The sequence below is a fragment of the Cyprinus carpio genome, chromosome A5, assembly GCF_018340385.1.
Source record: "Cyprinus carpio isolate SPL01 chromosome A5, ASM1834038v1, whole genome shotgun sequence".
Lineage (NCBI taxonomy): Eukaryota > Metazoa > Chordata > Actinopteri > Cypriniformes > Cyprinidae > Cyprinus > Cyprinus carpio.
In genome coordinates, this window is record NC_056576.1 from 18,594,556 (window position 1) to 18,609,830 (window position 15,275).

A 15,275-nucleotide genomic window follows, 5' to 3' on the forward strand; every position below is an offset into this window, starting at 1 on the left:
AAGTTTCTAATCACCCATTTAGCAACAAAAATTCATTCCAAGTATACGCCAGCAAATGATCTCGGATCAGTTTTCTTAATTTTGTTAACAACTGAAGGCTTTTATTCAGAAGGGATGTGTTAAATTGATAAAAAGTGATAATAAAGGCTTATATATACTTTTTTTTATATTTCTGTTTTAAATATATGCTATTCTTTTTAAATTTATTCATCAAATAATCCTGAAAAAAGTATCACAGGTTCCAAAAAATATTAAGCAGCATAACTGTTTCCAACACTGATAATAAATCGGCATATTAGAATGATTTCTGAAGGATCATGACACTGAAGACTGAAGTAATGATGTTGAAAAATCAGCTTTGCATCACAGAAATAAATTATATTTTAAAGTAGGCCAATATTAAAATAGAAAACCATTATTTTAAATGGTAATAATACTTTACAATATTACTGTATATTTGGTCAAATAAATGCAGCCTTGATAAACAGAAGACACGTCTTTAAAATACGCTAAAAATCTTACCGATCCCAAACTTTTGAACAGCAGTGTGTGTCGATTAAGTGATTAAAAAAAAAAAAAAATTCATTTGTTTGTTATGTTATTGTATTATATAATATTTTTATTTTTATGATGTGATGTTCATGTTTTTGGCAACACCGGAGTCTGTATGTTTTTAAATAATGTTTGTTGTTTGTAAACGTATGTTTTTACTTTTTTGACAATTACCAGAGGATCTCTGCAGACTGTTAAGGTGGACAGACCATACATATCTTACAAATAGCGCATACAGTGGGAGGTGAATATTGTGTTGGAGAATAAGGTACGCTGGAGTCAAAAATGTTGAGAACCACTGTTATAGACAAACACCGTCATACAAAAACTGTTCCAAAATATTAGTTTATTCAAGGCAAAATACTGCATATGGTTCAGATAAAGAGTTTTCTGTCAACAGCTGTAAATTCACGCGTGAAACATTAACCAATATAGATTCAAATTGTCATAAAAGTTATTAAAAGGTTTTACAAACACCATTCAGTGCCATAGACTCAAACTAAACTCTGATTAAACCATCTTAAAAAGGAAAGTTCACCCCATAATGACAATTATGTCATCAATTACTCCCCATCATGTCGTTCCAAACCTATTACTTTCTTCTGTGGACAACATTTTGAAGAGCGGTGGCAACCAAACAGTTTTGGTGACCACAGACAAAAACACAGACATTTCTATAAATATGTTCACCAGAAGAAAGTCAGTCATACAGGTTTGGAACCAAATGAGGGTGAGATTGTGACAATTAAAATTGTTCAGCTATCCCTCTGAGTCTTCAGCACACCCGCTGCTATAAATGAAGCAGTGTGTGTGGTCTACGTTTTTTCTTGATTGTTTCTATCATATTTATTTCCACTGTGATGAAAGCAGTCAGACAGAAGACTTCAAACTTAGAATAAACTGGAGTGTGACACTGTTTGAATATCTGAAAAACTACCATTCGCCACTTTTACATTCAGATTCAAAATAGCAAAGAGCCCTATCTGTCATATTACAACCTCTAGACGTCAAGGAAAACTCCCCTGCTTAAAATCCCAATGTCACCAAGTCTTGTGCCTCTTTTTAAATACGGTGATCAAATTGGCAGTAACACGTAGCTTCTTGTGTAGCTAACTTTGATCTTGACTTGCCTTTGCATATTATTGGCTTCTGAACAAACACATAAAAACACTCTCGTTGAGTGCTCGCAGCTATCTGAGCGCTAGAGTGTGGACCTGGTAGATTTCCTCAGGGAAGTTCTGCTGCTGCTCCTCACAGATGATGCTGAGTCCGGCCCGGGCTACTAGGCGATGTAATACATTCAGGTCCCGACACACGCTGCTGTCTACATCATCAGGTATTACACCTTCATATGCAACATTATCCTTCACCACAATCAGGCCATCTGGACGCAGACCACTCCGGCAACGCCTCAGGAATTCCACCAGATGGTCATCGGTCAAGTGACCTAATGGAAGATTCATTTGGTCATTCTAACCATTCCTATTAGTAACAATTTTAGAAAACTTATCATAGATAATGTAGTGAAAGAAGTGAATAACATGTCTTACCGATCACCCACTGGATCCAAATGACATCGTAGCGTTCTGGCTGGGGCTGAAAGTCTTGTAGGCCACAGCAGAAGTAGTTCTCCACCCGCTTGGCTTCCTCACCCAGGTAGGTACGAGCTTTATCCAGAAACTCCTGTGTCACGTCCACTAGATCCACCGTACGGAAGAGGGGCAGGAGCAGCCGCTTGGTGATACGGCCGATTCCAGCACCACAGTCCAGAGCACAGCCTGTCCCAGTCTTACCCTGGCCTTCCTTAGAGTAAAACAGGAACCCAAATGATTGTGTTTCTCGTGGACTTTTATTTGTGATTAGGTGAAAAGTTGAGTAACTGTGGGAAAGATTACTGCCTTACATTCCTTTCAAATATTTAATTTTAAAAGACCTGATAGTGAACTACAATTCAGAATCATAGACTTGCAAAAAAAAAAAAGAGTTTTTTTTTTTTTAAACATGTTTTTAAAAGAAGTCTTCACCAAGGCTGTATTAATTTGACCAAAAATACAGTAAAACCTATAATACTGTGAAATGTTATTGCAATTTAAAATAACTGTTTTCTATTTTAATATATTTAAAATTGTAATTTATTCTTGTGATGGCAAGAACTCCAGTCTTCAGTGTCACATGATCTTTCTGAAATCATTCTAATATGCTGATTTGCTTATTAAATGTATAAAAAAAAAATAAGAAAAAAAGCTGTGCTGTATAATGTTTTTGTGGATACGGTGAACATCCAGGTTAAAAGAACAGCATTTATTTGAAATAGAAATCTTTTGTAACATTATAAAATGTCTTTACTGTCACTTCTGATCAATTGAATGTGTCCTTGCTGAATAAAAGTATTAATTTTCGGTGCATTAATGTAGAATTACTCACCCCAAGGAATTTTTGAAGAAACTTTTTGGAGCCATTAATGTCGATGCTGGAAATGCTGCCATAACCTCCCAGCATTCCATCCACGGTGGGCGAGACTTCCTTCCAGTAGTGTTCTGCCTTTGAGTAAAAGACTGTCTGGTTTTCTATCAAACAGTCTTCCATCTTTGCACAACGCCTGACCTCAGATATCAAAAGAAGACAGAAGACAGAAGTTTTAGACAGATCTGAGTGAGAAAGTCAGATTTCTTGTTAACCATTTATAATAATTTTTTATCGTATTTGCATATTTGTAAAAGTATACAGTACATGCAGTCTCTCAATTCTGTTGCACATTTCTATATACATTATTTCATTTTTAAAACAATTTCATAAAATTATTTCTGTAATTGTAGTTTCTGTGTGAAAGCATTTATGCTGCCTCTAGGGCAAATGCACCGTTTCGTGGCATATATGTTGCTTCAGATAAAGCTTCTGTGCAGTGTAAAATGCATTTGTATCTAAATGCATAAAATTCATCAGTTGCAAACTTCTTATGAAACTTTTGTCCTCTTATTGTAACTGCTATTAGTTAAGTTTTGTTTAGTGCTTTTCACAATACAAGTTGTTTTAGCTCATATTTACAGAAAATCATTTATTTTATGTTATATGTGGGAAAACCCTGGGCACAACCATCATCATCTAGCACAGCACACATTACAATAAATATACAAATGCCAAATGTTATCAGTTTCATAGTTTATGTAATACTAGTGCGTTCACTGAATAAATTACTTAATGTCAGTATGACAATGTTTGAGTTGTATGGATAATGATAATGAAAACATAATTCAATGAAATAAATGGTCAAGAGCCAAATGTTCAGCCTGTAATGAGACCTAAAGAGCTGAAGCATATGTAGCTGTAACACTGTCATATTCAGACACCTGGGTCCAAATGTAGCTCTGCTGTCTGAGCTCAGCTGTCACTTCACAGCCGACACATGACTGCTAAGATAAGTTATTACAACATGTGCTCTTTCAACAACAAAAATGTAACTACTGAAAAAATATAGGGCATACCGAATATATATATATTCTTTCAACAACAAAAATTTTAATATACTGCATAGACTAAAAAATAGGCATATTTAGAGAGTAATAAATGGTTACTGAACAATGTGAGCTACAGTTAAGTTTATCCTTCACTCTCATTACTTACTGGATTGACTTGGACCAAAAAATATTACACACGTAATCCTGCTACCGTACAGTCGTCAAAGGTATGGGGTCTTGTCTTTCGGCTATATTTGGTGGTGACAAAACGTTACACGTGTTGACACACGGCCAGTTCAAAATCACACGCTTCCGCTGACTCTCGCTGACCTTTTTATGTCTTAACAGTAATTCAGACAGTGAACACTGACGTACCTTTGCTTTCGTGCTCTCGCTGACTGTCGTTTCTTACAATCGGTCATGTCACAACTGAACAACTGTAGCAGAACTGCCCCATGAAAGCTTTTCCAGCTCCACTGGCTCCCCAAAGCAGATATACTGCACACCTCACGTCATTTCCTTATTTGACTCCAGTGTTTCCCTTCAGCGTTTTGTTTTTTATTTGTCTCCATCTTGTGGCCGCCCTTAAACTTGCATATGTGGCTCAGAAACTGTCAAGTAAATATGTTGGGAATATATGAACAAATGAATAAACTTATGATAATATGATTTTTATTTGATGTATAGTAATATGAATTATGTTTTTTTTTTTTTTTTTTTTTTTTTTTTTTTTTTTTTATTAATTTTATGTTTTTATGTGATCCTGTTGGAAGTTTGGTGTTTTGCTTTGTGGGTTATTGGGTCCTGGCTGAGTGACTGTGGAACAGTGGTGGCATAAATATATTCACACAAATATCACAATAAATGTAAATTTTTTTTAAAAAAATGCTGTGCCGGATTGACAAGAAGAATATATATATATATATATATATATATATATATATATGTGTGTGTGTGTGTGTGTGTGTGTGTGTGTGTGCAGAGCCAAAACAGAGCAATATTGACTTTAGAAAAAAAGTCTAAAGAAATTATAGTGCCTTTTGTGAGACACTAAAAGCATGACTTTCTTATATATATTGTTTAAGATAGACTTCTTTATATCCCTTCTTTGCCACCAAAGCAATGGGTTTACACAAAATAATTGGTACTACTGATACTGAATAACTAGTTAGTAATAATTGGTACTATTGATACTGAATAACTAGTTAGTAATAATTGGTACTATTGATACTGAATAACTAGTTAGTAGTGTTACTTTTCTTATAAGGATCAATTTAATAGTTTTTTTGTCAAATTAACAGTAACTTACTGGCAACAATTATTAGTTTTATTTTTTATTTCATTCAACAATAAAATTACTGTAATACTAACTACAGTAGTGTTTAGCTTACTGTAATATTGAATACAGCATTTTACTGTATTTTTTTACCATTTCAAAAAACCGCATTATACTGTTGATTTTTAATAATACTGTATACTATTATACAGTTATGAAATGTTATTTTAATTTTTTTTATAGTGCTACTGTATAACGTTTAGAATTTGTAGAAAACCTGTAAAAGTGCTATTTCAACTGTTAATGGGAAATAGGAAAAAAAGGACAATTGAAGCTTTAATTGCAAAAAAAACAGTTTATTTAAAAAAAATTTAAACAATACATTAGTAAAAAATCAATGACAATAATAAAAATCTAACTACTTAAAAGACCAACAATTTATGATTAATCATTAAAATCACAGAACAATACATTAGTAATAATAATAGCATATAATACAACAATAAAATATGTTTTAAAAACAAGACTAACAATTTAGAATAAAAAAAAAAAAAATAAAAAAAAAATCACAGACCAATACATTAGTAATAATAATAGCATATAATACAACATTAAAATGTTTTAAAAAACAAGACTAAAGAATAATTTATAATTAAGAATTAAATTACCGTGACATAATGCAACAATAAAAATCTGTTTTTAACCACGACTAATTAATTTATAATTAATAATTAAAATCAGTGAACAATTCATGGAAAGATTAATAGTCAAAATACAAACTTACACACAGTTGAACAAAGAAAGAAGTCAAACAAAGAAAGAAGGTGAGGATGAAGGCCAGGTGAGGAGGGCTGGTGTCATGTGGAAAAAGTCGCACTTCTGATAATCCTGCAAGAAATGATAAGCACAAATCAATCACTGAGTCCAAACATACAACTAATCATCAAAACCTCACATTATCAACACCTTTAAATGATGGGCAAAAGCTTGTGCATAGGGCCCCGCAGCCACTGAAATTGACTGAAATTTTTTTTTCATTAATATTTTTTAACTCAAAAGTAAAACATACAATGTACATTTTGATGGATAATTGCAATCACAAAAAAAAAAAAAAAAAAAAAACATTTGTAGATCATCCAGGTAACCACACACAGTATTAAGAATCAATGGTTCACAAACTTTTGAACGGGGTCATTCTTAATAAATTCAGTTATTTTTTGTCTTGTGGACTTAATGTAAACATCCTTTATATAAAATATCTTAACCAGGACAGTACTATATAAAAAATAATTTTGTATGATCTCTTATTCTGTTAAAATTTTTCACAGATTCTGCAAGGGGTTCACAAACTTTCAGTCGGCACTGTAAATGTATTAATCATCGATTTTCAGTAAGATTTACTAAATATAACATTTATGCTATTTTCTTTTTAATTTGAATCATGCTTAACAGATACCGGTTTCTGGCAATTCACTCCTTGATTTGCTTTATAAAAGCAGATATAATGCATTATTTTCAAAGCATTTTTATTGTTAGTGTGGCCCTTAAAGGATTAGTTCAATTTCACATGAAAATTACCCCAAGCTTTACTCACCCCAAGCCATCCTTGGTGTGTATATGACTTTCTTCTTTCTGATGAACACAGTCAGAGGTATATTAATAAATATCCTGATGCATCCGAGCTTTATAATGGCAGTGAACGGGACCAACGAGTATGAAGCTGAAGAAAATGTCTCCATCCACATTCATCCATCATAAACCTTCTCCACACGGCTCTGTGGGGTTAATAAAGGCCTTCTTATGCAAAGTGATGCATTTGTGTAAAAGAATATCCATATTTAACAAGCTATGAAGTAAAATATCTAGCTTCCACCAAACCGCCTATAACTTACGAAGTAAGTGCAAAACTCTCGCATTTCAAAAAGCTTAAGCTATGTCCTATGCCTTCCCTATTTAACTTATGGGAAAAAAGTGTAACTAATGTGATGCCAGTTCGTTTTTTTTCCATAACTTGAATTCGTAAGGCTGTCTGGCAAGAGCTACATATTTTACTTCATTACTTGTTTAAATATGGATTTTTTTTTTACACAAATGCATCGCTTCACTTCAGAAGGCCTTTATTAAACCCCCACAGGAGCCGTGTGGAGTACGTTTATGATGGATGAATGTGGATAGAAGCTGTTTTCATCAGCTTCATACTCTCGTTGGTATCACTCACCGCCATTAATAAATTTTGGATTCGTCAGGATATTAATTAATGTATCTCTGACTGTGTTTATTTTCATTTGAAAGTGAACTAATCCTTTAAAAAGTAATTCACATTGTGATGTATTTGATTGCCAAAAACAGAAAGCAATTAATGTCAAGCAATTTTACACTTACCTCAGGAAAGACATTTAATGAATATATAAACTGATATGACTGATATGAAACATTTTATCAAGATAATTTTTGGCCATTTCAATCAGCCCTATGAAACACAAATGAGTGTAAACTCCATGAATGAAATGAGCACAGCACACCTGGAAATCAAATAACCGCACTGCTGTTTCGGTGTGTCTTTCAGAAATCAGGTATTGTTTTACTTGTTTAAAGAAATGTTACAATTATAATTTAAAATATATATATAAATTCTGTGAGTTATAAAAAGCATATTTGTTAAATGAAAACTGTGATGAGAACAGAATTACTTTTTCAAACAGACTTCTCTTTTTTTTTTTTTTTTTTTTTTTTTTTTTATTTCTGGCCTTTTCCACCATTTTTAAGATTTTTCTAAATATTCAGACACAAATAATTCTGAGATTACTACAGATATTGGCTCCATTGCACACCCCAATTATTACTCTTACCTGAATGATTCTGCCAGTCATATTGTGCAAACTCCCGAATGAAAGATGAAACTTGTGGGTTTCGTCCTAACAATCCTCCCGCTCTTTCTGCTCACCTGGAACCCAGAACTGCATTTCGAATTTCAGGATTTATCCTGACAAGAAACCTGTAAAAAAAAAAAAAAAAAATTAAAAAAAGATTTGTGATCACACTATGTAGCATCATCTCTAATAAGTCATGTCACAATAAGGGATAAGCTCTAAACATTCATTTATGCAAAAGCCCATTGGTGTTACTAATGGAATTTAATTTGTAACAAAAGTGTATGAATGAAGTGAAATTTGTGGAGCCTAGTCGTCTGATCTTTTTTTTTATTTATTTTTTTCAAGATGGAGTCTCATGAACCTAATAATAACATCCCTCCCGACTGGTGTTAAGTTGGGTTAGTTCACCCAAAAATTTAAATATGTAGTTTATTACTCACCCTCATGTCGTTCTACACCCGTAAGACTTTCGTTCATCTTCGGAACACAAATTAAGATATTTTTGACTCAGTGAGGATATAACTATAACTTAATATGTGTTCCGGAGATGATATTATTGAACAGGGGTGGCGAACGCCGGTCCTGGAGAGCCGCAGGCCCTGCAGAGTTCAGCTCCAACCCTAATGGAAAACTCGCCTGTCTGTAGCTCTCTAGTAACCCTTCAGACCTTGATGAGCTTGTTCAGGTGTGTTTGATGAGGGCTGAAGCTAAACTCTGCAGGGCTGCGGCTCTCAGGACCGATGTTCGCTTCGTTACCCCCGTTAACATCAACGCCGCGGGCAGTTAAACTAACATTAACACTATTACTGACATTTTGGTTTGCATAAAAAATAAAGATCTTTCACTTACAGGATATTTATGGCAAACTTTACAGACAGCGACGCGAGGCGAAGGCGCTACGGAGAACTGAAAGAGTTCTTCACAAAATGGCAGTTTTGTGGTTGTGTTTTCGCGGTCATTTCGTATTACTGTATTTAAATTTACAGTAACATGTCGCAGACTACATTGAAAGAGTGCTGTACACAGCTTATACACTAGTAAAATGTTGAGTATAAACCTTGAATATCGAAATCGCGGTCAGTTATTCTAAACTAACATTAAATCTATTAGATAGAATGTCTGTATGCATGAAAATATTAATATTTATTACTCACCAGATGAAGCACGTTTCCAGGTCGCAGAGAAGACACGCTGTTTCCGACATTACAGGAAAAACTCTTTCAAATGCGCTCTCTTGCACCCCCCACTAACAGATATTAAGAGTGTTAATGCATAGCACCCAGTCCTGAATTATTTTTATGTAGAAATAGGAGTTTTACCTGCGAAATTCTGTGTGGTGTTTTTTCGCGGTCAGTTTGCACTGCTGTATTTTGATTTACAGTAATTGATAAATTTCCCAGAATGCATTGAAATTCTACAGTAACATACTGTCAACCGTGTACACAGTACCCCACTGTTGAGAATACAATATAATACTGTGAAAACAACCAAATCTACAGTAACACACTGTACACAGCTTATACAGCAAGAAACTGTTGAGATTAACAGTATAATACTGTGAAAACAACAGAAATCATTTACAGTGTAGGTGTTTGGATCAGTTTTTAAGTAGGTTTTTACAATCCATAGTTTCATCTCCACATTGTTTGTAAGATCTAGATGTTGGGGTAGTTACACTGGTATACTCTTATATACATCCTTTCTCTCTCATTTCCCAGAGATCTCCAGCCTCTTTGATAAATGTTCATCTGAACGGTCCTAGTTTCGATCCTGTATTTGTTTTGAATTCCTTCCAGCCTCTTGTCCAGCCACTGTTGCTTTTTCTTTCTTCTCTTCCCATCTTTTATTTTCACTCCCTTCATTACATGACAGCATGCTTTCTGTCTCGCCTACTTATGCTGGTCTTTCCTCCCCCACAAGGCCAGCATTTCACTGCTCTCCTCACACTCCCCTGGGTAACTCCTCTCTTCCTCTTTCTCCCTGCCGGCTGTGTCTGCTCATCCTCTTTCTATCTCTCCTTCTCAGCCGAGCTGGCAGGGTATACAGATGATGACTCAGTACACTGCCTGTCTGCATCAGACAGCCTGAAGTCAGTCGATATTTAATCTGATCTGCTCTCTTTCACCCTATCTTCTTCTGTCTACTCCCTCTCTGGCTCCTGACACCTTTTACACTCTCATTAGAATTACAAAGAGGCTGGAGAAATGGAGCAGAAATCAACACTTTTGAAATGTCCTGAGTCAGCAGAGCTGGCCGGCTCTTCTCCTCTTCTTTTACCTGTCTCTGCCTGTAGTCCTCTCTATCTCTGTGCCCTCTTCTCTTCTTTCAGATTAATATGTTTGACAGTATAGTCACCTAGATTTGACTTAAAAGGGCGATACATACATAAGATACATACATAAAATATATACAGATACACAAAAGGGATATTTCAGCCCAAAATGACAATTGTCTTAATGTACTGAAGAATACATTTTTAAAAAAAAAATATTTAAGGAAGAAAGTCATACAAGTTTGCAATGACATGAGGGTGGGTAAATGTTGAGAAACTTTTTCATTATAGGGTAAATTACCTCTTTAAGGCGGAGAGTGTAGAATGCAATAAAATTAAGAATCTGTGATTTGTTAATTCTCTTTAACTTTTATTTAATTGACAAAAGAACAAAGAAAAGAGTTTTCAATGACCAACTCTGTATTTTGCAAATATAAACAAATTTTTATTTTGATGGCTGCAACCCACTCCAAAAAAGTTGGGACAGAGACAAAATAAAAGTGAAAAGGGTATAAAATATCCCAGTTAAACTGCTCTGAAACAGTTCACAGCAAGCAGGTGAACTGGTAATATGTGAGTTGGCCAGTGAAAGCACTGGAATTCTTTCCAGTTAAAGAGAATTAACAAATAACATATTCTTGATTTTATAGTATTTCGCGAAACATCCCAACTTTTCTGGAATTGGGGTTGTATATTGTATATCAAGATAACATGCAGATTAGTATGCATATCTCATAACTTTCTCTGATATCAGGTCAGTGTAACTTGTATGTTTGGTTCTGTTTTGGTTTTGTTCTAGGCCTAGTCCATAAGTACGCAGGCATTTTTTTAATAAATGTTTAAAAAAAATCTCAGTCCACATGAAATGGCAAAAACAAATTATGAAGCAATGTCAAGAGCATGCCAAACCAACAGGTGGTGATATAACCCTAACCATAAAGCCATGTTGGCCAATCAGAAGCCTGGAAAAAAGTTTAGCACAATTATTAGCTGCAATATTTTGGCTACGTCCACCATTGCACAGACTCACCTGATGTAAGGAGATAGAGGCGCACAATCTGACGTCAAACAAAGGAGATAATAGTGCGCACTTAAACATCATAAACCAGGTTTCACCAGGGAGATAATAGTGCGCACTTAAACATCATAAACCAGCTAAGCTAACAGTTTACTCTTCATTAAATGAAGCTTCACTGACTAAAGCTACAGCCCTGTGAAATGTAGCAAGCTAAGCTACAACAACACGGCAAAAGTAGTTTACTACATCTAAGCTTTTTTTTAAAAAAAAAATCATTTTTATATTGAACCAACATCATACCAAGTCAATGCTCTCTCAGTGATCAATACAACTGTCAGTCAAGCAGATAGACAGGCATAATAGTTCAGTTTAGTTTTTTATTCAACAGCTGTTCCAAATCAATTTGGCACACAAATATCAGTCTTAACCATCTTCAAAAATCAAGAAATAAAAGACTTGCACTCTAAAAAACTATTTTTACTAACTGCTTGTTTTCTAAAAAAAAAAAAAAAAAACTTAACACTTGCTTCTCTAATCTTTTTGTATTCTATCTTTTTGTTTTCTTTTTATTTCTATACAATTAACAAAAGCAAAAAGGCCTCTAAATTAAAAAAAAAAAAAACCTTGCTACATGTACTGTGTTAAGCTAACGGAGACTTTTTTATAGCACTTATATATCATTGCTCTTTTGTTGATTTTGATTTCTTCCATTGTGCTCATTTGTAAGTTGCTTTGGATAAAAGTGTCTGCTATATGACTAAATGTAAATGGTAACCCTTCACATAAGGTTCATTAGTTAAATTAGTAGTAATTAGTGTAGGTAACACGAACTAAGAATGAACAATACTTACAACATTTACTAATGCATATTAAAATCAAGCTGTGTTTGTGTCATTAATTAATGCACTGTTAACATGAACTACAAATGAACGACTGTATTTTCATTAACAAAGATGAATAAATACTGTAATAAATGTATTTTCATTGTTACGTTCATGTTAGTTACATTAGCTAACATTAATGAAATCTTACTGTACTGTATAGTGTTACCATACAGATGTATAGGCCTACAAATAACTTAGGCTACGTTTATTTGCATCGTTGCATGTGTCATTCATTATATTATTAACGTTTCACCAAAATCAAGTTCAAATACTAAGTTTTTGAATGTTTCGAATGTTTTCCCCCGTCATTAACGCCACATTCGAAGGCAGCATGGGCATCTACGGGCATCATGAACTTGTAGGTTGTACAGTTTTCTGTCGCTATGTGGGCGCTCAGTTTTTTTTCTGTTATTTGGCCAAAGTATCATATTATAAAGATTCAGCGCTTCTCACAAGTCTGACTGTGACTTCACAACAAATGCTAAGACACTCTTCTCCGCTCCTCAAATACAAAAAACATAAGCCTTTATAAATATAGTGTTTCTTGAGTAAAGAGAACGCTGTACTTATTGAACGCCTGTACTTATTCAATCAACAGTTATTTTATTTACCTTCATCCTGCAAAAAACTAAGTTGCGCGCCGCACTTCCATTCACGAGAGAGGCGGGAAGAATAATGAGGTTTGACTGACAGTTTGAGGAGCCAATGACGTTACGAGGTTTAGTGGTGGTGGCGTCACTTTTACTGGTCCAGGATCAGTGATCCTTAGCAGTTATATTTCCGATTTGAGCTTGAGTTTCAGAAATGCTTTGGATATTGTAACGTCAGCTTTTGATGACGCTACCACGCTACCTGATCAAAAAAAGAGCTTAGCTACCGAAAAGCTATTTGATTAAGAAAGCAGCGACGCTACCACCACGCTACTAAGAAATGTAGTTAAACTACTAGCGTCACTTGTAGCGACGCTACTGCCCATCACTGCGCACAATCTGACGTCAAACAAAGGAGATAATAGTGCGCACTTAAACATCATAAAAGTTTTCAGAAAGGTTCAGATTCAGTGGCCTGATGCTGCATTTGCGTGTGGACGAATGGCCAAACCACATAGAAAAAGTTGCCGTTTTGAAAATACCCGTGTTTGTGTGAACAGGGCCCTAGTTTTCGTTGTTCCTGTATGTGACCCAGCTTCTTTTGTTCACATTTTTCCAGTCCGCTGGTTAAATTCTATGGTTTAAGATTAGTTCACACCTGTTTCTGTTCACCCTGATTAGTTCTCTGTGTATTTAAGCCCTGTGTTTGGTTCAGTTCAGTTGTCCATTATTGTTGTGTTTTACTTGGTTCTGTCCTGTGTTTCATGCATCCTGAGTTTTGTTTAATACATTTTAATATTGTTGTAAATAGATCCTGCTTCAACTACTTCTTTTGCCACCACCTGTGACAGAATAACGGACCAAATTATAATGGATCTACCAGCAAAGAAAATCCTTCTTCTCTCAAAGGGTAACCAGGTAACTAGAGAGGCACACAAAGGAGTTTTTAGGCCTTTGCCATCTTGTCCCATATGATGACGACTGCCTGTTTGTTTTTTCGGACAAACCTCAACGCTAAAACGAGACTGCGTGTGCCCGGAAATGAGCCTCTAGGGACTTTCTTGGAGTAAGTGGAGTGGATACTCCTCCACAACGGTGCCCCCTTCACCATCTATAAGAGTGGGGAGGAAGTTGGCGCTTCGGCCACTACCACCACCAGTGATGCCTGAGACCACCGCAGACAATGAGCCCAAGCCTGCCACAATAGGAGAGCCTGAGCTGAAGCCAGAACATGAAGTCTGACCAAATCAAAGAAGTCTGATCAGGTGCGTGAGCTGGCAAAAGTGCCTGTGCCAGTGGGATTACTGGTGGAGTACAGGGGGATGTTATGGAGCCCTACCCCCTCAGCAGCGGCAGAAGATGGAGTGCTAACGGACTGAGAGAGTGAGTGTTTTCTACAAGTTTCATTACCCATGTTTCACCTGGCACCACACTTTGAGTTTGTGTTTCTGCCCTACTCTGAATCTCCTGTGTCCCTGGAGATTCTGTCAGTCTTCGGATTCCACCGGGCTCCATTGTCCCTTCAGCTCCACCTTAGGCAGTTGTCAGCCTGCCTCCACCATGGTCTTTCCACACCTTTGGCTGCACCTTGTCCCTCCATCACTCTGGCTCTGTCGGGTTCCTTCTTTCCTCCATCTCCTCCTTGATCCTTGGTTACACCGGCTATGCCCATGCCTGCCGACCACTGTCTCGGCCTAGGTCCCATGAAACTGTTGCTCCCCCTTGGCCCTCCAGACCCAGGTTTCTGTCTCCTCAGCTTCGCCTGGGTCTCCACCCCCTTTGGCTCCCTCTCCGTCTGTTGTCTCCCTGGTGTTGCCTGGTAGGGGTCCACCCTCCCTCGACTCTGCTGTGGGTCTGTATACTGAATCTTATGACAGGAGTTCCACACTGACTTCTCCCTCCATCTCCGCTCTAGCTCCACCTGACTCTGCTTCCACCCTGGTTTCTCCTGTGTTCATTTCCGCCCTTACTCCTCCTGCCTCTGCTTCTGCCCTGTCTCCTCCTTCCATCACCTTCTCTGTGGTGGATCCCTCAGTCAGTTTTTTTTGTTCTAGTTTTCCTTGTTCCTGAGTTTGACAAAGACGTTTCTTTCATGCCCATTTTTTCCCACCACTGGTTAATTTCTATGCTTTCAGATTAGTTCACACCTTTTTCTGTTCACCCTGATCAGGTCTCTGTGTATTTAAGCCGTGTTTGGTTCAGTTGTCCGTTATTGTTGCATTCTATTTGGTGGTTCTGTCCCGTGATTCATGTATCCCGAGTTTTGTTTAAGACATTTTTATATTGCTATGAATATAGCCTGCTTCAACTACTGTCAAGTTGGGCTCGCTGCAGACCAAAAGATCCTGGGGGCGT

At 36.2% G+C, this 15,275-nt stretch overlaps 1 protein-coding gene across 5 annotated transcripts; it reads right to left on the minus strand.

Moving 5' to 3' along the window:
• Positions 1-881: 881 nt before the first annotated feature.
• On the minus strand, positions 882-13,533 carry LOC109079202 (N-terminal Xaa-Pro-Lys N-methyltransferase 1). 5 transcript variants are annotated; one of them, XM_019094373.2, is made up of 5 exons: positions 4,383-4,515; positions 4,174-4,255; positions 2,977-3,156; positions 2,103-2,355; positions 882-1,999 (listed from the first exon to the last, which is right to left on the minus strand). In XM_019094373.2, the coding sequence occupies exons 3-5, from the start codon at positions 3,136-3,138 to the stop codon at positions 1,743-1,745; spliced, it is 672 nt and encodes a 223-aa protein (XP_018949918.1). In that variant the 5' UTR covers positions 3,139-3,156; positions 4,174-4,255; positions 4,383-4,515; the 3' UTR covers positions 882-1,742. The 5 variants fall into 5 exon arrangements, with proteins under 5 accessions (XP_018949918.1, XP_042612231.1, XP_042612230.1 ...); XM_042756297.1 differs by lacking the exons at positions 4,174-4,255; positions 4,383-4,515 and adding an exon at positions 13,463-13,533 and having other exon boundaries at positions 2,977-3,151; XM_042756296.1 differs by lacking the exons at positions 4,174-4,255; positions 4,383-4,515 and adding an exon at positions 13,463-13,509.
• Between the last annotated feature and the right edge of the window lie 1,742 nt (positions 13,534-15,275).